At 43.8% G+C, this 25,312-nt stretch overlaps 3 protein-coding genes across 3 annotated transcripts in view; 2 read left to right on the top strand and 1 right to left on the bottom strand.

Annotated features, from left to right (window-relative positions):
* Positions 1 to 25,312, bottom strand: part of LOC125428548 (zinc finger protein 420-like) — a 472,581-nt gene that overhangs the window by 26,290 nt on the left and 420,979 nt on the right. The gene's annotated exons all lie outside the window — the stretch shown is intronic.
* LOC125428603 (zinc finger protein ZFP2-like) overlaps positions 1 to 25,312 on the top strand; it is a 145,324-nt gene that overhangs the window by 102,296 nt on the left and 17,716 nt on the right. The gene's annotated exons all lie outside the window — the stretch shown is intronic.
* Positions 1,110 to 25,312, top strand: LOC125428562 (zinc finger protein 345-like). The gene is given in 11 exon segments (XM_048488876.1): positions 1,110 to 1,174; positions 3,167 to 3,679; positions 3,852 to 3,900; positions 4,272 to 4,339; positions 4,570 to 4,696; positions 6,681 to 6,814; positions 15,894 to 15,942; positions 18,136 to 18,203; positions 18,422 to 18,548; positions 21,064 to 21,159; positions 23,525 to 25,312. Coding segments are annotated over 10 exon segments (2,742 nt in total). The 5' UTR covers positions 1,110 to 1,174; positions 3,167 to 3,262; the 3' UTR covers positions 25,132 to 25,312.

The raw sequence follows: 25,312 nt of genomic DNA, 5'->3' as shown, positions 1-25,312 counted from the left end.
CAGGTCGAGATGGTAACCAGAGAGTCTGATGCTGATGGCATGAGTGCTTTGGGAGAAGATGTGCCAGGATCCGGCAGGGAGAAGTCAAGGGGCCAGGGCTCAGGTCTTGAGCGGGGCACCCAGAGGGCTTTCTCAAGCGGATGGCAGGAGCTCCTAAGAAGCTTTATGCTGCATCTACAGGCTATTTGGAATCTTTTGACAGCACAGCAGAGAAAACAACTTCCAAAATTCGAAGCTGGAATCACGAAAGCAAGCCTGCCACACAGAGAAACCCCCTGTTTGCCGGGCCCTTATTGTTGCGAGCCTGCATTGCTATGTTAATTCATTCTTTGGTCACTGAATGTTGCCCTAGCAAACGGGTGACGCTGGCATTTCCCCAACATATATAGAGGGCATCTTTTAGCATCCAGTGGCTCTATCTTAGCTGCCTTCCTCTCTCTCCTCCTGAACCTCAGGATCTCTCCTTGGAGGCATCAGCTGGGAGGGGAAAGGGGTTCGAATCCTGATTTCCCTTTGCTGCACTCTGCAGGACAATTCAGAGCGAGACTGGCCAGAAAAGCCGGGCGAAGCCAGGAACAGGTTCTCTTATGCCCAGCGCAGAGAGTCAGTCTAAGGGGAGCAGCACAGCCGATGCCTGGAAAATGTTCTGCATTGCTCAAGATAGTGAGCCCAGCCAGAATCCTCTCTGTATCGCCCATGCAATTCTTAGGGACAGGAGATGGCATTTTCCAGACGTATATACAGGGTTATGTTTTTGGGTTGTTGTTTTTTGCATCCAGTGGCTCCCTCTTAGTTGCCTTCCTCCCTCCCCTCCTGAACTTCAAGATCCCTCCTTGGAGGCAAAACGGAGTATCAGCTGGGATGAAGAAGGGGGTTCGAATCCTCCCTTCTCTTTGCTACAATTTTGCAGGGAAATCGGAGCGAGGCTCGCTGCGGAAATTAATGCAGCCTCGGGCAGGGAAAAGCTGCTAGGAGGAGGTCCTTTTATACCTTGTGCAGAAAGTCAGTCTAAGGGTTAAAGGGAGGAAGGCTGACTTTCTAGAGTGGTATCAACAAAGCCGTCCAGCTGACTTGCCTAGTTGCTTCCGGCTACATTGTGCGACATGGGGGGGGGGGGTCCTTAATGCGGTTGGGGGAGGGACGGCGGAAGCAGCGCCGGGTTTTTAGGAAACAGGTAAGCGATTAAAAGATTTCCTTTGCAAAACATCTCCCTGGTCTGGGGAGGGGGCATATGGGGTGTTGCAGGATTCACCCCTTGCAGACTCCCCAGTGAAGCCAGAATATTAACTAAGCATCATAAACCGGTGCAAACTCTTTCCCTGGCAGCTGCTCTTCTTGCCTGGAGGCTGAGATGTCCTTTCCTGGGAATCCTCCTCCGGTCTCTGCTGCACCTTCTGCCCTTCTTCTGTGCCTTCGGCTGCTGCCTCCAAACTCCAGCAAAATCTCCTCTCTTTTGGCATTTTCCTCTGTCACCTTTCCCATCAACCTGCCTTTGTTGTGGGGCAGAAATGATCTCAAAAGATGAGCAGAGGTGTCCAGGGGTGTTGGCGCCTGGACTGAGAAGCCCGTAGCAAGGTAGGGTGGACTGGCAAGCCCACAGAACTGACCGCCCTGCGACATGGTGATCCCTTATGAAGGATTGTGTGTTGCAGGTTTTCTGGGCTGTGTGGCCGTGGTCTAGTAGTCTTGGCTCCTAACGTTTACCTGCATCTATGGCTGGCATCTTCAGAGGCATGTCATGGTCAGATGTGCTTCAGATGCCAGCCATAGATGCAGGCAAAACCTTAGGAGCAAAAGCTACCTGACCACAGCCACACAGCCCACAACACTCAGTTGATTCTGGCTGTGGAAGCATTCGATGATATCTTCTGAAGGAGCTGGCAATCTGGACTCAGGTTTCTCAAATCAGCCACAAAGTCTGAAAAATCTCTTCCTTGCTTTGCTTCATTGTAGTACAAAAATGTTGATTTATTAATCTGGAACGTTTTTCTGCTGCTGCTCCAAGGAACCTGCCTGAGGTGCATCAGAAGGCAGAACTTAATTATTTTTATTTATTTTTTATTTATTTTTCGAACTTATATACCGCCCAACCCCCGAATTATAAAACAAACCCTAAAAGATTAATAGTTTCACCTGTGAACCTGGGAACACTTGCTGGAGGCATCTCATTTCCTGTTTCCTGTTTCCTGAATGCTCTGAATGCTCATCTTCCCATTTCATGCTTCTTTCTGTCCTTCAAGGGTTGACAACATCTCTGTAGGACCTGGAGATCTCCAGAATCAGTTCCCCCTTTGGGATGCCAGCTCCAGGTTGAGAGATTCCTGGAGATTTGAGAGTGGACCAATGGGACGATGATGGTTGGGAAGTGACCGCATCAGGGTATAATTCCATAGCTCAGCCTCCAAAGCAGTCATTTTCTCCAGGAGAACCGATTTCTGCTATTTGTGATCTCCATCCCTCACCTGGAGGTTGGCATCCATAGTCCCTGTGCGGGAAATAGCTGCTTTGCAGTTTGGGTGTTTATGGCATTATATATATTACAATCAACAATGAATGTGACGTCTATAACATCCAAATATCAAACAGTTCATACGTAGCATTCGGGCTGTAAATTACATTACAGCCTGCATTACAGCGTGTGAACTGTTTGATATTTGGATGTTTATGGCATTATACCATTCTTAGCCCACCCACCCCCCTGCACCTTCTGCAGTCTCCATCCTTTAAATCAACAGAAATGTCCTAATCTGGCCACTGTGCTGCAGGCAGGCAGAGTGTGGTCAAGTCCAGTCCCGCAGGACATAACAGGTAGCACACAGGTAGCATGGTCAGAAGACAGTCCAATTGGTCAAGGCAGGCGAAGGCATAGTCACGGATCAGTCCAACAGGTCAACCCAACTTTTGACCTGGGCAGAATTTAAATCCAATAAAAGTAAAGAAAAATCACCCAGCTAGCTTGCTTGGCGTGGGGGGGGGGGGTGTTGAACCTGCGCCCCTCTAAGCTAACTTGACATTCTAACCACTACACTATTTTCCCCCTCCAGCTACTTATTCAGTAATTTTAGTGATTGTCTATCATTGCAACATAGAACAGAAGTCCAAAGGTCTAATCACATATATGTTTGTCTATGAAACCTGAATTCCAAAACCAGTCTTTGCTTTGCAGGAGGTCACAGATCCGGCATTCCTGTACCGAAGAATCTGGCGGAGGAGGAAGGTGATTGGTTGGTCCAGGTGAAGACTCTTAGACGAGGAAGGGAGGATGAGGGGTGAGCTGGACTTAAGTGCCCCTGAATCAAGAGAAAGCCTTGATGCCTCCAAGACTGAGAACAGAAGGGAACTGTGGGATGGAACCCTGAAGAAGAGCCTGGGAGACACCAATGTCCTCCCTCCAGACGTGCAGCGCCAGCAATTCAGGCAGCTCTACTACCAGGAGGCCGAGGGCCCCCGAGAGGTTTGCACTCGACTCCACCATCTTTGCCGCCAGTGGCTGAAGCCAGAAAGGCACAGCAAGAGGGAGATACTGGACCTGGTGATCCTGGAGCAGTTCCTGGCAATTCTGCCACTGGAGATGAGGAACTGGGTCAGAGAATGTGGGCCGGAGACCAGTTCCCAGGCAGTGGCCCTGGCAGAGGGTTTCCTCCTCAGCCAGGCAGAGGACAAGAATCAGGACCAGCAGGTGAAAGAATTTCATCTAGGTAATGGGCAGGGGTGGGGGAAGCATAGGATATGATCCAGGATACCCACAAAATCAATGTGGATTACCTCAACCTTCTGGAACACATCCTAGTCTGTATCTTCTTCCTTTTCTCATCAGTTTCTCTTGTCTCTTGTCCCCATTTCTGTTTCAGGTACAGCATAGAATTACATTGGAGGGTTACCACAGAGCAATTTTTCCAGGTAAGATCCAAATGGGTGTCATTCCCACTGTGAGCACAGGTGGGCTGCTTTGATCCTAACTCACCCTCTAGGAACTGCACACATTCAACGCAAATACCTCTAATATCCTAGGTCCTTGGGAAGGACTCAATATTCAGAGATGAGTTCCAGACACTTGTGCTGTGTTGTTATATAATAATAATAATAATAATAATAATAATAATAATAATAATAATAATAATAATAATAATAATAATAATAATAATAATAATAATGATGATGATGATGATGATGATGATGAGCCAAAACAAAGAGAACCATATTCCCGTTCTTCTCAAGGAACTGAAATGAATAGTACTCAGAAACTATAAAATGCCTTTTTATCATTCCAGGAGGTGTTATACATTCTTGGCCATCTCTTTGGGGCAAAGAGAAAGCAGCTTACATGCATCCTGGTTGGGTAAGTGTGGAACTCTGGATCTTGAGGGCCTCTACCCACCCCCCTAGGCTGGAGAGAATGTATCCCTCTATCTCTTCCCTCAGCTGCTATCTGTACTGCTCACTGAACAGAAAATGAAAACATCTGTTGGTGGGTTGAATCCTGAATGACACCATCTTATTATAGTCCTTTTGGATTGGTGGTGTAAGGGGAGGAATTCTTACATTTTATGTGACTGTTTCAATTTTCAGGGTCTGGTGACCTTTGAGGAGGTGTCTGTTCATTTCTCTAAGGAGGAGTGGGCTCTATTGAATCAGGACCAAAGAAGACTGCACAAGGAAGTCATGGAGGACAATGGTCAGAATGTGGCCTCTCTGGGTAAGGCTCTTCTTTCCCTGTATTCACACATGCAGAAAGCTGGAGTCCTTCCTTCTTAGAAGAATGCCATCTCTGATCCGGATGGCCCAGGGTAGCCCAATATGAGAAGCTAAACAGGGTTGGTCGAGGTTGGTATTTGGATGGAAGTCCAGGGTCAATGTGCAAAGGAAGACAGTGGGAAAAAGTACACAGAAGTGCAGAAAAAAACAAAAGGCACATAAAAAGGCTTTTGATTTTATCTTTACCAAATATAAACACAGTTAACATTTACTACTTGTGCTGTAATTACAATTAATCCTTAATTATTCTTATTAACAAGGTTCATTTTTTCCTCTATTTTCTCATTCTTCTATTCCTCTGATCCACTCATCATCAATTCTATTTCTTCTATCTTATGCAAAAAATCAGTTAGGGATTTCCAACTATCAATGAATTTAGGTAAGTTATTTGCTCTAATCAAAGAAGTAAGGTTAGCCATTTCCACAATTCCAACAACTTCACAAGCTGTTCTTCTGTTTTAGGTGTTTTCCATTTTTGCACATGTAATATTCTTGCTGCTATTATATATAAAAACAAAGCTTTGTTTTTTTCAAGCTGTCTGTCCATAAGATCAAAAAGCCTCTTGTTGAGTTTATATGTTAGTCTTTAAAATAATCTGAATTGTTGAATATTTGTATGCAAAAATTTTCAGCTTTATTACAAGTCCACCATAAAGAATAAAAAGATGCTGGTCACATTTCCAACACATTTAAAACATTTTTATACATTTTTTGCCAGTTTCTCTGGTAACAAATACCACCAATACATCATTTTTTAAAAAGATATCTTTAAGACTAGTAATTAGAATAAATTTCAGATCCTTTAACCACATATTCTCCCATTTTTCCATTGGTATATTATGTCCAAAATTTGTAGCCTATTTCATCATACATTCTTTCACTCCTCCTTCTGTTTCAAATCTCAACAAAAACTTATACATTTTGGCAGTAACATGATTATTGGTTCAAATTATCAAACCCTATGATACCTGATACCTTTCTAACATTGTCCTCAAATTGTCTTTTAGATAGGAATTTCTCAAAAGTCAATGATCAGAGACTGGCCAGAAAAGCTTTCTCAAGTATGAAAGAGAAGTTAAAATCGAGAACAAAATGCTGACTTATTTGTACCTAAACTTGACGGGAAAATTTAATATAGTTCTTGCCATTAATACACATTGCTTTAATTTTATTCTGCCTCTCCACAGACCACTTGAAGTTGGCTCAAAAAGCAAACTATTAGCATAAAATTTTAATACTGCCTAAATGATCATTTAATAAAGCTGTGGGCACAGGAAAACCATAAAACCGGCACTGAGTTACCTTAAAAATCTCCCGGAAACATTCTCATATAACTGCTTAAAAGACATATCTCTAAGTAAAAGCCTGGTTAAAAAGAAATGTTTTGGCCTGTCTCTAAAAACATAGCAGGGTAAGCTTCAGGTGAGCTTCTGGTGATGAGGGGCAGCCACTGAAAATGCTCAGTTTCTAGCTTCCACTTCCTTGGGAAGCCAGGGACAGAAAGTAAACTTTATACATTTGGAACTCCAATTGAGTTACCATAGTTCACGTGTAAAGCTCCAAAATCTCCCTCCAATGAATGCAGTCAGTCTTTTGTTTGCATAGAGGAAGAGATTTGTCAGAAGTCCTCTGCCTCTGCTTTGACAGTATTGTCAACTACAGTCCCTAAAAAGACTGTATGAGGAATCGATCCAAACCAACCTGCTTGGTTGGTTGGAAAGAGAATGCCTGTAAACATGGAAGTTCCACTGGGAAACCTTGTCTCTGATGGAACTCCGTCTCCCCAGGAAGCCTCAGCAGCTGAAAAATGTATGGCAGGAGCAGAGTCAAATGATTCCTATTCTGTCATCTGGAGCAGTTAATGGTGTTTTTTTCTTGATTCTGCATTGCATGACAATCTTATCAGTCTTTTCTCTGTATTCCAGAGGCTGATGATGTTCTTCACAACAAGTCCAAGGGAGAATATCTTCTGTTTAATGCAAAAGAGCAGAAAATAAACTACAAAACAGAATCAAAGAAGGGGAATGAATGTTCTGAATCTCAGGATGCTGAGTCCCAGGTGCTTGATACACAAGGAAAAATTAATGCAGGGGGAAAATCTGACAAATGCTTGGGGCGTAGAAGAAGCTTAGGTTGGAAGGGAGGCATTTCTGCCAGCCAGCGACTCCACACTGGGGAGAACCCATACAAATGCCTGCAGTGTGGTAAGAGCTTTACTCGGAGTTCACTGCTTATTATCCATCAACGTATCCACACTGGGGAGAAACCATACAAATGCCTGCAATGTGCAAAGATGTTTACTCAGCATTCACACCTTATTGTCCATCAACGTATCCACACAGGGGAGAAGCCATACAAATGTTTCCAGTGTGGAAAAAAGTTTGCTGAGAATTCACAGCGTACTAGACATCAAAGGATCCACACTGGGGAGAAACCATATAAATGCTTGGAGTGTGGAAAGAACTTTGCTGTGCGTTCACAGCTTACTAACCACCAGAACATCCATGCTAAGGAGAAGCCACATAAATGCTTAGAGTGTGGAAAGAGGTTTGCTCAGAGTTCACAGCTTTCCAGACATCAGCGTACCCACAGTGGGGAGAAACCATATGAATGCTTGGAGTGCGGAAATAACTTTGCTGAGTCTTCACACCTTTTTAGACATCAGCGTACCCACAGTGGGGAGAAACCATATGAATGCTTGGAGTGCGGAAAGAACTTTGCTGAGTCTTCACACCTTTTTCGACATCAACGTATCCACACTGGGGAGAAACCATATAAATGCTTTGAGTGTGGAAAGAGCTTTGCTCAGATTTCAACACTTACTGCCCATCGACATATCCATACTGGGGAGAAACCATATAAATGCTTTGATTGTGAAAAGTTCTTTTCTCAGAGTTCAAAATTCAGGGCCCATCAGCGATCCCACACTGCACCAAAGCCATATAAATGTTTGGAGTGTGGGAAGAGCTTTTCTTGGAGAGCAGAGTTTAGGCGCCATCAACGTATCCACACTGGTGAGAAGCCGTATAAATGTGAGCATTGTGAAAAGAGTTTTGCCTGGAGTGCAGGTCTTAAGGCCCATCAACGTATCCATACTGGGGAGAAACCGTATAAATGCAAGCATTGTGAAAAGAGCTTTGCTCAGAGTTCACAGCTTACTGCCCATCAACGAATTCACACTGGGGAGAAACCATACAAATGCTTGCTGTGTGAAAAGAACTTTGCTCAGATTTCAACACTTAAGGTCCATCAAAGTATCCACACTGGGGAGAAGCCATTTAAATGCTTTGAATGTGGAAAGTGCTTTGCTCGATATGATAGCCTAGCTGGTCATCGACGAACCCACACTGGGGAGAAACCATATAAATGCTTGGAGTGCGGGAAAAGCTTTTCTTCGAGAACACAGTTTCGAGATCATCATAGAATCCACACTGGGGAGAAACCTTATAAATGCTCACATTGTGGAAAGAGATTTGCTCGGAGTACCGATCTCACAGCCCATCAACGTATCCACACTGGAGAGAAACCATACAAATGTTTGCAGTGTGGAAAGAACTTTGCTAAGATTTCAACACTTAGGACCCATCAACATATCCATACTGGGGAGAAATCATATAAATGTTTGCAGTGTGGAAAGACATTTGCTCGGAGGGACAACCTAAGTGCTCATCTACGAATCCACACTGGAGAGAAACCATATAAATGCTTAGAGTGTGGAAAGATCTTTGCTCGGAGGGACAGCCTAACTATTCATCAAAGAATTCACACTGGGGAGAAACCATATAAATGCCCAGCTTGTGAAAAGAGATTTACTCAAAGTTCAACGCTTATAGCCCATCAACGTATACACACTGGAGAGAAACCACATAAATGCTTGGATTGCCTAAAGAGCTTTGCTCAGAGTGCACACCTCGCTGCTCATCTACGAATCCACACTGGGGAGAAACAATAGAAATGCTTGGAGTGTGGAAAGACCTTTGCTAGGAGTACAGATCTTATGGCCAATGAACATATCCTCACTGGAGATGAATCATATAAATACGTGGATTGTGGAAATGTCTTCTCTCAGAGTGACAAGATAGTTGATCATTGTCAAATCCACACTGGTAAGAAACCACATAAAAGCTTGGATTGTCAAACAAACTTTTCTCAGAATTTACAACTTATAAACCCACACTGAGAAGAGACCCCTGAGTTCTGTGCTTACTAGACATGAATATTTCCAACATGGGAAAAAACCATGTAAATGCTATCAGTATGGCAAGAGGTTTGCTCAGCATTCCAAGCTTAGGGTCCATCGACATGTCCACCCCGGGGAGAAACCATACAAATGCTTGGAGAGCTGGAAGAACTTTTATTGGAGAATAGATTTTAGTCATCATCAATGTATCCACACTGTGTAGAAACCATTTAATTGTTTGGAATGTGCAAAGAGCTTCTCTCGAATTTTGTAGTTTACTACCCATCAATGTATTCACAACTGGGGGAAATCATATATGTGTGTGGATTGTGGAAAGAGCTTTGTTGAGTACAGAGCTTAGGGCCCATGTGCATGTCCACGTGGGGTAGAAACCTTATAAATGCTCGGATTGTGGAAAGAGTGACAAGCTGAAAGCACATCAAAAAATCTATGCAGGGGGGGCTGGGGGGTGAGAGGTGGAAACCCGCAATGAGTGTGGAAAGAGCTTTGCTGAAAAGACATATCTTAAAGTACACCAAATAATTCACATAGGAGCACAACCATAGAGATGTTTCCAGTGTTGACCAATCTTCAGCATCAAGCCTACCCTTTCCAAACCTTATTGAGTGTTTTCATGCCATATTAGGCCCATATTATACAGCTGTAGAACTGGTATTGGTTAAGGCATGTTCAATTCTCAGCTAAAATTTTTGGAATACAGTTTATTATAAAATGTCAGTTGTCTGTCCTATTCTGTGAAGTCATCTTATTGAAGAGTATTGTGCACCTTTAGGGTAAATTCCCTTGGTTAGTACTAGGTTCTTTGCCCCAATTGCCATATGTCATCATTGTATAATGATTAATAATGATTAATTAATCATTAATTAATAATTGAGTAAGCAGTTCTGCCTCCTGCCAAAGCACCAGCAGCTATATATAATTAACTAATGTCCAGGACAATTATCCTTTTGACCAAACCAAATCCAAAATTTTATCTATAACAAACATCATACCCTCTAGGGTCTAGGCCCTGTTTTTGAATCTCCAGATGAAATGTTTGGTACTCTGTGAGACAGATGGACCTCTGGTTTGATTCAGCAGGGCTTTTCTTATGTTCTTTTTATGCTAGGATAAGAAGAAGAAGAAGAGTTTGAATTTATATCCCCCCTTTCTCTCCTGCAGGAGACTCAAAGGGGCTTACAATCTCCTTGCCCTTCCCCCCTCACAACAAACACCCTGTGCGGTAGGTGGGGCTGAGAGAGCTTTGAGAAGCTGTGACTAGCCCAAGGTCACCCAGCTGGCGTGTGTGTGAGTGTACAGGCTAATCTGAATTCCCCAGATAAGCCTCCACAGCTCAGGCGGTAGAGCTGGGAATCAAACCCGGTTCCTCCAGATTAGATACATGAGCTCTTAACCTCCTACGCCATTGCTGCTTTACCTATTGAACCTCCACATTCAGAGGCAGTCAATATGTGAATTTCAGTGCCAGGTGACAACCTTAGAGGAAGGCATTGGCCTCTATACCCTATTTTTGGACATGCAGTGGAACTTGTTGGCCACTTTGTGAGAAAGCATGCTGGACTAGGTGTACCACTGGTCTGATCCAGCAGGGCACTTCTTATGTTTCCATTTCTGTATATACAAGAGATCCTTATATTCTGTCAAACTAGCAAGTGGCAGGCACCAGAAGAATGCAAACAGCTCTGAGTATTATGCTAGCATACGTGCCAGAGGGCAACAGGTAACAGAGAGGAGAGACACAATTATTGTTAGTGCATACATTTTTTAAAAAAACCCCTCTGAATCTGCACACTTGATTTTCAGGCCAGCCTAAACAGGATCCTTGGGCAGGGGGTGTAATTTGTGTTTTCCCTGGGCATCACTCTCTGTAGATACACTCCTGGTCACTCTCCTCTGCACCTGCTCCATTCTGTCCATATTGTCAGATCCCCAAAAACTGAAACAAACTTCATGTAGAGAACAGAGGTTTATTCATGATCTGGAGGACAGCTTGGAAAAGCCAAGACTGGGTTTTCCCGTGCAGTATTATTTTATTATTATTATTATTATTTATTATATTTATAAACCGCCCTCCCCCGAAGGGCTCAGGGCAGCAAACAAACAAATAGAGCACAAATAAAATCAAATTTTAAATAGTTATTAAATATGGCTCTATATGTTAAAATCGACCCCCATTAAAATTCAGTAGACAGTAATATGTTTCCACATCCCCCCCCCCCTGAGAACAGCACAGAGAAAATATGCAAACAGTGAGATAGCACAAACTGAAACCACTGTGCCTGACCTTGGCCAGCACCTGGCAACACAGAGTTGGGAAAGATATCCCATCCCCCACCCACTGAAGGCAAAAAGCAGCCCCCAAAGCAATCTAACTACTAGGCATCCTGACACATATCCTTCTTGCAGTGAGCCATCCAGAACGGCATACAGTGCTCCAGGTATGGCTTGACCAATGTGGTGAACTATGACATCTTGCGATTTCGATGCTATGCCCCTGCTGATACACCCAAAACCCCATTAGCCCTTTTTGCCGCTCCAAAAACTCCTAAGCACAGGATTATTCAGTCAAGGAATGGCTGGAAACAGAGAGTTGGAAGAGACTATGGAGGTCATCCAGTCCAGCCCTCAGGTCAAGGCAGGAATATGGAGCATACAGGGCATTCTTCAGGGGGCTCCCAGGCAGGCTTTGACTGGGGAAAGTCCTGCTCACCTTCCTCAGGATTGGTACGTCAGCCTTTCAATCATATGCTTAGAAAACAGGCAGAGAAAAATTGTGAGACTGAAAAACTGGATCCAGGCACCATAAAGCTTGACTCCCTCCCAGGGACATATGGGGGTGGGGGTGGGGGGTGGATGGGAGAAATACTCCCCCCACTATTAATCAAGCCACAATGTAGGACAAACTCTGGCATTTTCCGACATACTGGTATTTAGAAAAATTCTTTTGCATCCAGTGGCTCCACCTGAGCTATTTTTTCCTTCCCTTTGTGAATCTCAGGACCCCTCCTTGGAGGCAAAACGGAGTGTCAGCTGGGACGAAGAAGGATCCTGCCTTCCTTTTGCTGCGCTTTGCAGGGAAATCGAAGTGAGGCTTGCTGGGGAAATTGATGCAGCCTCCCAAAGCCAGCAGGGGAAAGTCCTTTTATGTCCAGTGCAGAAAGAAAGGGTTAAAGGGAGGAAGGCTGACTTCCTAGAGCGGCATCAACAAAGAAGCCCAGCTGGCGTGCCAGTTGCTGCAGTCGCTTTCGGCCCCTTTGCGCCACGTGCATGGGGAGAAGGTTGGGAGGAGAAGGACGGAGGAAGCCGTTTTTAGGAAACACAGGTAAGCGATTGAAAGAAGATTTCTTTTGCAAAGCATCTCCCTGCTAGGGATAGTGGCGGCGGCGGCGGCCAGGTTTGGGGTTTTGCGAAAAGGCTCTGCAGGATCCGCCCCTTGCAGATTCCCCGGTGAAACCAGAATATTGACTAAACATCATGAACCGATGGGCTCCGTCTTGCAAAGCCCTTTCCCCCCCAGCCTTGCTCTCTGGCAGCTCCTCTTCTTTCCGGGAATCCCCTTTTGGCCTCTGCTGCACTTTCTGCTGCTCTTGGCTTCTGTGCAAACTTGTGGAAACCGCCTCTCCATTGGAGCTTGGGTTGGGAAGGGATCCTTCCCATCTGGTCTGGTCCCAAAAGCCCTGGCTGCAGCCGCGGGTTTTACCGACAGAAGGCAAAAGCCACTGAGGGAATCTGTTACTTAAAGCTACTTTTTCAGAGTTTTGACCCTTCCTAATGTATCTGTTTTCTTAGATTTCCCATTTTTCTGCAAACGTGGGGCAGTTTTCAAGTTTGTGGAAAGATCTGTCATACCTGTTCACAGCTCCAGTCACCAGATTTAAGTGCACCAAAGATTTAGCCAAGCATTCCACTGTCAAACAGCCCTTACTGTCAGGAAGTTTTTTTCCTGATGTTTAGATGGAATCTCTTTTCCTTCGCCTTGAACCCATCACTCCTGGTCCACCTTCTCTTCACTAAACTAAACATACCCAGCTCTCTCATTCCTCGTAAGGCATGGATTCCACACCTTTTACCATTTTGCTTGCCCTCCTATGGTATTATGCCTTTCTGAGATCCCTCCCCTCCTCAAACCCCACCTGCCCTAGCCTGCAGGTATTTCCTAACCTGCAATTGGCAACCCTTTTTTATTCCCATACCATAGGCAACCTACCTTTATCTGTACTTCTATCTTCATCTCTCTCCCATCCCAGCAGCATCCACCTAGAAAACCAGTGGCCCAGTTGTGTGATGCTGGCCATTGGGCCAGGCCTACTTGCACAGTTGGGAACCCTCGAGGTGCGTGGAACCTCCCCAGGGCACTTAAAAGATAAATAAAAGCCTACAAGAGAGCAGCAGTGGCATAGTGGCTAAGAGCAGGTGCATTCTGATCTGGAGGAACTGGGTTTGATTCCCAGCTCTGCCGCTTGAGTTGTGGAGGCTTATCTGGGGAATTCAGATTAGCCTGTGCACTCCCACACACGCCAGCTGGGTGACCTTGGGCTAGTCACAGCTTTTCAGAGCTCTCTCAGCCCCACCCACCTCACAGGGTGTTTGTTGTGAGGAGGGAAGGGCAAGGAGATTGTCAGCCCCTTTGAGTCTCCTACAGGAGAGAAAGGGGGGATATAAATCCAAACTCTTTTTCTTCTTCTACAAAATGAGTAGTTATTAATTAAAATGCAACATAAAAAATCCAGCTAGAGCATAATAACATAGATCCTTAAACTGCTTAAAATGGATAACAGTTTCCAGACCAAAAACAGACTATAAAGATCAACTACTTCATTAAAAGGTGCCCTTCAAAATCATCATTTTTATTTGGCATACAGTGCTCTTCATACTGGTTATATTTAGATTTCTTGTCTACATAGCTAAAGAAAAGGTATGAAAACAATTAGCGGTTGTTTTATTTATTGTATAAAATCTCATTTACGCCCCTCTTTTTGTCCCAGTATAGACCCAAAGTGGCTGGACACATTCTCCCCATTTCTTCATAATAATCCTGTAAGGTATGTCAGTCTGAGAGTGTGTGACTGGCCCAAGGTCACGCAGCTAGGATGGGGATTCGAACCTGTGTCTCCCAGATATAACCTGACATTCTAACTACTACACTGCTTGCTAGTTATTCCCGCTAGTTATACACTAATTTCAGTGTTTGTCATAACATCATTAAAGAAATTCCAGAAGACTAACACCCTTGATTCTAGTATGAGATTTCGTGAATCAGTTTACTTTTTTGGATGCATGTTGTAGCCGACCTGATCTGGGTAGCGCAGAGTGGGAGATAATAGTCTTTCTCCCGGAATGCTGCCCTATCAGACCTGGCAGAACAGTACCCTGAATGCAAGAGTCTGTTTGGATTCAGAAACTCCATCTTGGGACTGTGTCTGAACTTGTGGGCAAGAATGCCTAAAGGAACCCCCCACCTCGTGCCTGGCCCATACTCAGGAAATAGCATTTGAATATGGACAACAGCACACCTGGGTGAAACCAGTTCTTTTGTCTATCTCTCTTAATCTACTTCCTTTGACTCAAACTCCTTGTGACCGTATATGCTGCAACACCCATTAAGAGTCGTTACCTGTATTGTCCAACAGCCAAAACCCATTGAGATAATGGGTCAGCCATCAGGTCAATGGTCTGACACTCTTACTATTACCTCACCTTTGTTAAATGATTTCCCCTGCCCCAAGACATGTTTTTCCCTATAAAAGCCCACTCCAGACCCCAGTCAGGTGTTCAATTATCACACCACCATGGTGCTTGATAATATTGTTCCAACAGCACTGATCACCTCCTAGAGAGCCTAGCCATTAGGTCTCTGTTTCCTGGACATCCACTACAAATATAATCTTTGATGCCCCATCCCTTCTCTCTCTATATATCCAAAACCTGTCTTTCACCTCTAAATTGCATCCTAGGAAACCTTGTATGTGTGTGTTTTTACCCCAGTAAATGAGTGATTGTGAGTGGGGATTTATTTTTATTTCCTTTCTTATTTTCCCAATAAAATCCTTTTAAAAAGAAATTTATTTTCTCTGCTGGTTTCTTATAGCGAGCTGAAACCCCTATACACAGGCAATATATCGATCAAAGTTACCCAACGCTCCTCAAGCGAGGCTAAGCAACCTTGTGCTCTATAGCTAGTTTCCCCAACCAAAGAGGGTCATTGCGTCCCACCATTTTGGGTAACAATGTGCCACATATAAGTGTTTTTGTCTGTCTATGAAAGTTCAGGACATCACAAATCTGGCACTTGCCTGTACGGAAGAATCTGGCAGAGGAGAAAGGTGATCTGTTGATCCAGGTGGAGACTGTTTGGAGAAGAAGAGAGGGGGGAGCCGGACTCAGCTGTCCCTGAATCAAGAGAAGGCATTGATGTCTCTGAGGCTGGAAACAGAAGAGAATTGTGGAAAGAAGCCATGAAGAACAGCCTGGGAGACACTAATGTCTTCCTTCCAGATATGCAGCGTCAGCAATTCAGGCAGTTCTACTACCAGGAGGCCGAGGGGCCCAGAGAGGTTTGCAGCCGACTCCACCATCTTTGCCGCCAGTGGCTGAAGCCAGAAAGGCACAGCAAGGAGGAGATGCTGGACCTGGTGATCCTGGAGCAGTTCCTGGCCGTCCTGCCCCCAGAGATGGGGAACTGGGTCAGAGAATGTGGGCCGGAGTCCAGTTCCCAGGCAGTGGCCCTGGCAGAAGGCTTCCTCCTGAGCCAGGCAGAGGACAAGAATTGGGACCAGCAGGTAAGAAGGTTTCATCTAGGTAACGGGAGGGTGGGGCATAAGATATGATGAAGGATAACCTCAACATCACCATGGAGCTTCCTGGAACTTACCCATGACTGTTCCATCTTCTTTTTCTCACCAGCCTTTCTTTTCTCTGAACCCCACTTTTGTTTCAGGTGCCGGAAAGAAACACACTGGAGGATTACCAGAAAACAACTTTTCCAGGTAAGATCGAAAGTGGTTTTGTTCCCTTTGGTTGTTCTCCTTGAGTGTGGGGGGAGGGGTGCTTTGATCCCTTCCCTCCACCTGGTGCTGTGCGGGTAAGATGCTCTACCCCAGTATCTCATTTTAGAAATTGCGTAAATAGTTCTTTTGGGACAACGGAAAGAGTTACGTCGTCATAAGGTCTCAGGAGTTCTTATGCTACAGTAAAGAGATCAAGAGTGTTTTGTTGCACCATTTTCAATAAGGCAAGGAGCAATCAGAGTTGAGAAACCTCAGATGGATGGTTGTGTGCTTTCAAAACCAAGCTCTATCTGACTAGGTATTAAGTGCCAGGGCGTTTTTTCCCCCCCAAAATGGTCTTGGATCATCCCATAAATACCCATGTTTGGCAGTATGATGTTGCTTATGTCCTCATTATCCATAAATACAATATTTTGTGGCTATTATGGTTTATATATCTAATAGTGAAATGTGCCCCCTGTCTTCAGATACATAAATCTATTGATCAGGGCTATATAGGCACTACACAGATTTTCCTGTGAGCTTCGGACACCTCGCAAGTTTCCAGAAAAGCCTGACATCGTTTTTTAAAATCCACTGGGGAAATTGAACTGCCCCCCCCCCCCCCAATAGTGTTCTCTGTGCAAATGTTGAGAATGCATGTACCTCCTGTGTGGCTATTAGTGGCTATAAATGAGCCCAGGAAGTTTGGCATGTCCCACAAGTCTCAAACTGGGACTCAAGGCACAACATACTGGAAAAATTGAAAAATTAATAGACGGAAAACTATAAAGATTGAGAAATATATGGAGTTAGAATGAAAAGTGATATTAAAATGGTACAGAACACCAAAACAATTGGCATATATGATAAAGGGACTCAGTCCCAAATGCTGGCACAGTGGAGATCAGGAGGCATATTATAGTCATATGTGGATTGAATGCACAGAGGTAAAAAGAAAACTGGTGAAGTATATTGAAAAACTGGTGAAGATTAATATTGTTTTAAATGATGATTTAACGTTTATGGGTGTAATGAAAAATGGAAGAGTGAATAAAAAATATAGGCATATGTTTAAAATAATGATTAAAGCAGCACACGCAACAATAGCGTTGGGCTGGAAAGAAAAGAAAAAATGGAAAATTCAAAAATGGTTGGAATATATTTGGGAACAAGTGACGCTGGATGTTTTCGATATATTAACCAAAAATAAGACGTGGCAAGAAAAGCAGAGCGACATTTTGAAGATGTGGACAATATACGTGGACTGGATGAAAGAAGCTGGAGTTAATGAGGAAATATGGGAGAAGAGGCTACAAAGAATGAACTTACTGCTGTTTGTTTAAAACAAAATTGAGAAGATAAGATCAAGGGGGGACGGAGTAAAAGGGGAAAAATGTATTGTTTGAAAATGTAAGATGATACCTATATATATTCAACGGAAAATTCAAACTATACAATAATTTAAAAATAAATAAATAAATAAAAAGGCAGAACATACTTATGAAAACATGTGAATATAATATTTTTATTATATATATATTGGATACACAGATTCCACAGACACTTTATGTCTCTTATATTTACATGCCTTCTTCTGGATTTCCCCCCATTCTACAATCCCAACCCAATGGCATTATTCCCATATGTGGAATCCTGGCTATTCAATTCAAATGCAGCTACTATATCTTATAATTTGCTGATTTTTGGATTAATGGATACACGCACACACACACACACAATCATAGGTATAATCATAAGTATTTATACACACACACAAGTGTGTGTGTGTCCATTAATCCAAAAATCAATCATTAAACAGTTTATAATATATTATAACAATGGGGAATCAGCAAATTATAGCTGCATTTGAATTGAACAGTCAGGATTCCACATATGAGAATAATGCCATTGGGTTGGGATTGTAGAGTGGGGGAAAATCCAGAAGAAGGCATGTAAATATAAGAGACATAAAGTGTCTGTGGAATCTGTGTATCCAGTAACCGTCCCAAGATTGGATTTGGCGAAATCATGGAAGTAAAAAAAAGTTATCCAAAACAAAAACACAGGGGGATAGTTGCGATCGTGAGCTATCATGGGGAGAATCTTATTCCTCTCCTCTAAGGAGCTGAAATGCAACATATTTGGAAAGCATAAAATGCTTCCATTTATCGTTCCTTTTTATCGTTCCAGGTGGTGTTGTACGTTCTTTTTCAGCTCTTTGGGGTAGAGAGAAAGCAGCTTCTGGGCCACCTGCTGGGGTAAGTGTGGAACTCTGGAACTTGCCATTGGATACCCCCCCCCCCCCACACACACACACACTTCTTAGGCCAGGGAGAATTTTTCTCTTTCACTTGCCTGGTATCTGTCTTGCTGACTGGATAGAAAATGAAAACATCTGATGGATTGCCCTTAGAAGGCGAAGAATTCTTGCATTTTATGTGACGATGAAGGAGTATTTGTTTGTTTCTCTTTTCAGGGTCTGGTGACCTTTGAGGAGGTGTGTGTCCATTTCTCTGAGGAGGAGTGGGCTCTGCTGGATCTGGACCAAAGAAAGCTTCACAAGGAAGTCATGGAAGACAATCGTCGGAACGTGGCCTCTCTGGGTAAGGCTCCCCTTTCCCTTGATTCACACATCTGAAGGCTGAAGCCATTCCTCTTGAGAAGGCCCACTTCCTTCTAAGCAGCTCTTGGAAGCTAAGCTGGATCAGTCCAAGACAGTATTTTGATGGGAGACCACCAAGGAAGTCCAGGGTCACTATGCAATGGAAGGAAGTGGGAAATCACCTCTGTATCTCTTGGCTTAAAAACCCTGCAGGGTCGCCATACGTCAGCCGTGACTTGACAGCACTTTTCTACCACCAGCAGCAAGGCCCCCATTGATATTCTCAGTATGGGAATGTAGAAGGTCCAGACTCAAGCAAGTGAGGTGGTTCTGCATTATTACTAGCATCTGTCAGTGTTAATGTGGATACAAACATTGGTTTGTAAATGAAAAGGAACACGGTAGAGGAGGAAGGCCCACTCCACCACCCCAACAGCCCTTTGTGGATAGAATAAACTCATTTTTTTCAGGGCAAGCAAAATCTTGAGTGCCAGTAAAAATCCATTGAAAGGAGGGCGGTTGGCCTCCATAACAGGTTCTGGGATGACAACAAGGCTTCCCCCTCGGGCCTTCCAGAGCAGCCATGGGAATGAGAATTTTAAAGAATAACAATAATATTTGTATAGAGTACTTAATATGCATTTTATGAAGTTCAGAAAGATGCTTGCTTGCCCCAAGGATACCACAACCTCCCATGAGAACTGAGGAAGATCAGTGTGTGGTGGAGGGGACAGAAGGGGTGTGTCACAAGACCAGGAATGTGGAGATCAATGCGTGTCTTATAAATCCTGGGATCTTTTTTCCAGATACTCAAAACCACTGAGTTTTCCAAAGATTTTATTAAAAAAACAGAAAGTAAGAAATGTTCTAACACATAGATTTCTCAGCTGTAGCATCGCTTCAATCAGGTTTTGTTTCAGACCTTGGATCAGGAGCTGCTTTCTCCTGCCTGGCCTGGATCAGAATTTTCTTTGTTCCCTCCCGTTGGTTCTCAGGTAAACTCCGTTTCCTGGCCCCCTTGTAAATCAACCTCTTCTGATCTACAACCGTTTGGCCTCTAGCTTCCTTTGTGTAATTTATTCAAAGCCTTTTGGTTTCCTATCCGGAGATCAAAGGTCCTTGTCATGCTACTGTGAATCTGCCTGATACTGCAACTGGAACAACTTCACAGGATGAATAGGGGCCCTTCTGGAGTCATTATTCTACTTAAATATAGGCTTAGATGTGTTCACAGATTCAGCAAAATGAGGGGGCAGAATGTGAAGAACCAGCATGTTGTAGTGGTTAGGAGCAGTGGACTCTAATCTGGAGAACCAGGTTTGATTCCCCACTCTTTTACATGTGTGGCAGACTCTAATCTGATGAATTGGATTTGTTTCACTGCTCCTACACATGAAACCTGCTGGATAAGCTTGGGCTGATCACAGTCCTCTCAGAACTCTCTCAGCCCCACCTACCTCACAAGGTGTCTGCTGCAGAGAGATGAAAGGAAGGAATTTGTAGCCCTCTTTGAGACTAGCGGGGTATGAATCCAAACTCTTCTGAAGAAGAACAACAAGTCAAGGAAACAGGATTTAGCTGGGTCAGTTTGGCTGTATGTCATAGTGAACATTGCTTGCTGAATTCCCACCTACCAGACATATCTTGAATTCAGTTTGGCAGGTTCTGTCTGGGTTGAAGAGCAAGAAAAGACAACGTATGCCTTCTGAGCTCTATTCAGGTTAAATGGTATAAAAAATTTCCTCAATACAAAATTCAGATGTATAAGTCATAAAAATAATTTCCAGATTGTTAGTATGAGCTTTTGGGATTCATAGCCACCTCTTCCTATGCTGAAAGGACTGTGTTGTCTCTTTAAAGGCAGAAGAGCGATTGGACTGTTGCCCTTCATCAGAGACACAGTAGACTGGGATCCTGGATCCTACTTGCCTTTGGGAGGAAACAACCAGGTAGCTGTAGGCTAGGGCTTCCCTTCATGTCTGTGAAACCGCCTCTCCCAATGTACTCCCCAAAGAGCATTACCTTCTGCAAACAACAACTTATTAGTGATACCTGGGGTGATAACAGCCTGAACCAGAGTCTTTTCAGTCTGGTTCCAGCCTGGTGGAATATTCTTTTGAGACCAGAACCTTGTGGGATCTGTCTCAGTCCTGTTGAGCCTATAATATGGGGCTGTTCTGCCAGGCCTATGGTGAAATCCAGCAGTGTTGTTTTTCAGTCTCCGCGGGCCTTCCTTCATTTTGTTTCACTTCGCTTTTTCCAGTTTTTACTTTTTTATGGTCCCAATCCCTATGGATATTTTTGTGCCTGATTGTTCCTCCTCACTGGGTTTTATTGTAAGGTGCCAGGTCTTGTCGAATATTGATGTTATGGATTTTGTGTGAATTCCGTTGCTAACCACTCTAATCTATTACGACAGGGAGACCAGTCGAGAAATTTTAGTAGTAATAATAATAATAAATATTTCTCAGAGTTGGAATGTCTGGAAGTAACGGGTCTGTTTCTTTCTTTCAAAGAAGCACTTCAGGTTTCCAAACCTGTCTCCCTATCCCTAGTGAAAGAAGCAGGAGATCAACTTGACCAAGACACAGAAGAAACAGAGAGATCAGCAGGTATCTGCTAACGTGTGTGGTAGAAGCAGGTAGGATTCCTCTTAGGCTAAATTTAACCAGCTGGAGGAATTTCTCAAGAGGCAACAGCCAGAGAATGGCTAGGAAAGGTTTCTCAAGTGTGAAAGAGAAGTTAAAACCTAAATTTGGCAGGAAATTTGTATAGAGTGCTAAGCTTTAAAACACATTGATTTATTTTTATTCTGCTTCTTCTCAAAGCTCCTAAAGTTGATTCAAACATCAAAGTAAAAGCATAAAATCCTAAATAATGTCTAATTGATCAATTTATAAAAGCCATGGGCACAATTATGTTAGCTCAAAAATATCCCCCAAATACTCCTCAGGTTAGAAGAAGCTCATGAAATAGCTGCAAAGATAACCCCCCTGAGTAAAAGGCTGGTTGGAAATAAATGTTTTGTCCTAAACTATTTCTCACCATAAAAGATGGCAGGAAATTTGTGAATTAATCTGCCATTTCCTGGACCTTCTTTGCTCTAGAATGCTCCACTTGGGTCCAGTGGCGTAGCTAGGGGAAATAGAGCCCGGGACAAAATCTGAGTTTTGCGGGGCGGGGGGGGGGGGGGGACATATGGGCAGCATTCCTCCCCCACCACGACCAAACAACATTTTTTTGCACCAGATCATCTCAAAGTCATCATCACATAATAGAACATGCCCCAACACACAAATCTAAACACACCCAGGGCTCCCTAGTTTAAACAACATTAAAAGTGATGCTATTTTTTGAAGGGGGGGAATCCACCCTGAAACAGCATCACTTTTAATGTTGTTTAAACTAGAGAGCCCAGATTCTCCTTTTAAATCCACCTTAAAGAGAGACTCTGGGCTCCCTAATTTAAACAACATTGAAAGTGATGCTGTTTCAGAATAGATTTCCCACCCACCCACCCCCCAAACAGCATCATTGTCAATGTTGGTTGTTGTGGGTTTTCTGGGCTGCGTGGCTGGTAGATCTTGTATCTAATGTTTCACCTGCATCTGTGGCTGGTATCTTCAGAGGTGTATCACAGAGAGAAGCAGGTGAAACGTTAGGAACAAGATCTACCTGACCACGGCCGCATAGCCTGTAAAACCCACAACAACCAGTTGAATCTGGTTGTGAAAGCCTTCAACTATACTTTCAATGTTTTTTTGATCTAGGGAGCCCAGATTCTCCCTTTAAATCCACTCCAAAGGGGGTGGATTTAAAGAGAGAACCTGGGGAAAATTTGAGGGTGCCTGTCAGGAGAGCAATGTTTAAGCTAACAGTACCAAAATTTTAGGCTATCTTCAGGAGACTCTCCTGATGAAACCACCCAGGTTTAGTGAAGTTTGGTTTAGGGGGTCCAAAGTTATGGACCCTCAAAATGATAGCCCCCTCTACTATTAGCTCCCATTGGAAACAATGGAGGATGGGGTCACCCACTTTGGGGGTCCGTAACTTTGGACCCCCTGAACCAAACTTCACCAAAATTGGCTGGTATCATCAGGAGAGTCACCTGACGATAGCCTGAAATTTCGGTCCTGCTAGCCTAAAAACTGCACCCCCTGCAGGCCAAAATTGGGAAAACAGTAAAAAATACAGAAAGTCACAAACGAACCTGCAATTTTTGCGCCCACCACAAGGTGGCGCCCGGGGCACTTGTCCCTGGATGTCCTCATGGTAGCTATGCCTGTGCTTGGGTCCTAGTGCCTTGGGGACTGAATTAGGTAAGCACTAGGACCCAACCGGATTAATTCACAAATCTCCTGTCATCTTGTGGTGAAAAAGAGTTTATAACTTTGAAAAGATAGGAAGGAAAGCTCCAGGTGAGGGGGGGGGGGTTGTTGGGGAGACATTCCCAGAAGATGGGCCACCCCTGAAAATGCCCATTGTCTAGCTTCCATTTTCTTTGCAGCCATGTCTACAGAACGCAGGGGCTTGGGAGGCTGAATTTACCTGGGGGCAGAAAATAAAGTGAGCTACATATATTTAGAATCAGATTACGTTTTCACAGTTCAGTTCAGGTGTAAAACTCAGCTCCAACTAAGTGCCCAGTGACTACAGTCAGTTCTCTATTTGCATGCAAGAGAAGATTTGACTGATCTCCTTCTAGTCCAGGCTCCCGTTTTGCACTGTTGTCGATTAGAGTCCCTAGAGGGTTGATAAGAAGGGCAGGTCTAAAAATCTTCCTCTTCACTGAAATACTTCCTCTGAATATGGAGCTTGTTTCTTATGCAACTCCCCTTCAAGAAAGCATGAACAGCTGATAAATGACAAGAGGTATCTCCCTTTCAAATTATTCTTGTCTTGTCCTCAAGAGGAGTTAATAGCCTTCTACATTCCACTTTCCATGAAGGTCTTACCAATTTTGTCACATTATTTCAGAGGCTGATGGTTCCCAGAACAAGCATGAGGGACAACCACAAAACATCCTGTGTGATGGAAAAGAACAGAAGACATACACTGGAACAGAACGGAAGAGAGGGAATGAATGTTCTGCTTCTCGAGGCACTGAATTCCAGGTGTTTGATACACATCAAAGGATTAATGGAGGAGAGAAATCTTACAAATGCTTGGGGCATAGAAGCTACTTAGGTTCGGAAGGAGATAGTCCTGGAACACAGCGATTCAGCACTGGGAAGGAACCATACCAATGCTTGCAGCGTGGAATGAGCTTCACTTGGTGTTCACACCTTATTACTCACCAACATATCCACACTGGGGAGAAACCATACCAATGCTTGCAGTGTGAAAAGAGTCTTGCTAAATCTTCACAGCTTACTAGGCATCAACGTATCCACGCAGGGGAAAAACCATACACATGCTTGGAGTGTGGAAAGCGCTTTAATCACAGTTCGCAGCTTACTAGACATCAATGTATCCACACAGGGGAGAAACCATACATATGCTTGGAGTGTGGAAAGCGATTTAATCGCAGTTCACACCTTACCATACATCAATGTATCCACACAGGGGAGAAACCATACACATGCTTGGAATGTGGAAAGCGCTTTAATCACAGTTCACACCTTGCCATACATCAACGTATTCACAGTGGAGAGAAACCATATAAATGTTTTGAGTGTGGAAATAACTTTACTGTTTCCTCAAAGCTTACTAGACATCAACGTATCCACACTGGAGAGAAACCATATAAGTGTCTGCAGTGTGGAAAGATCTTTGCTCGGAGTGACAGCCTAAATATTCATCAAAGAATCCATACTGGAGAGAAACCATATAAATGCTCAGCTTGTGAAAAGAGTTTTACTCAGAATTCAGCGCTTATGACCCATCAGCGTATCCACACTGGAGAGAAACCATATAAATGCTCAGCTTGTGAAAAGAGTTTTACTCAGAATTCAATGCTTTTGGCCCATCAACGTATCCACACTGGAGAGAAACCACATAAATGCTAGGATTGTGAAAAGAGCTTTGCTGAGTCTTCAGAGCTTACTAGACATCAACGTATCCACACAGGGGAGAAACCATACACATGCTTGGAGTGTGGAAAGAGCTTTACTCACAGTTCACAGCTTACTAGACATAAACATATCTGCACTGGAGAGAAACCACATAAATGCTTGGACTGTGAAAAGAGCTTTGCTGAGTCTTCAGAGCTTACTAGACATCAACGTATCCACACAGGAGAGAAACCATACTCATGCTCGGAGTGTGGAAAGAGCTTTACTCACAGTTCACAGCTTACTAGACATCAATGTATCCACACTGGAGAGAAACCATATAAATGCCTGCAGTGTGGACAGATCTTTGCTCGGAGGGACAGCCTAAATATTCATCAAAGAATCCACACTGGATAGAAACCATATAACTGCTCAGCTTGTGAAAAGAGTTTTACTCAGAATTCAACGCTTATGGCCCATCAGCGTATCCACACTGGAGAAAAACCACATAAATGCTTGGATTGCCAAAAGAGCTTTGCTCAGAGTGCACATCTTACTGCTCATCACCGAATCCATACCGGGGAGAAATGATAGAAATGTTTAGCATGTGTAGCACAGATATTAGCTCCCATCAGCATACCTTCACTGGATCAAAGTTGCATAAATGCTTGGATTGTCAAAAGCTCTTTGCTCAGAGCGACACACTGGGAAGAAACTGCAGAGAGCTAGCAAGGTATAGGGCCGTGGTGGCGAACCTTTGGCACTCCAGATG

Source organism: Sphaerodactylus townsendi, linkage group LG03 (genome assembly GCF_021028975.2).
Source record: "Sphaerodactylus townsendi isolate TG3544 linkage group LG03, MPM_Stown_v2.3, whole genome shotgun sequence".
Classification (NCBI taxonomy): Eukaryota; Metazoa; Chordata; class Lepidosauria; order Squamata; family Sphaerodactylidae; genus Sphaerodactylus; species Sphaerodactylus townsendi.
Note: the sequence above shows the minus strand (reverse complement) of the source record. Positions and strands in the feature narration are given on the sequence as shown.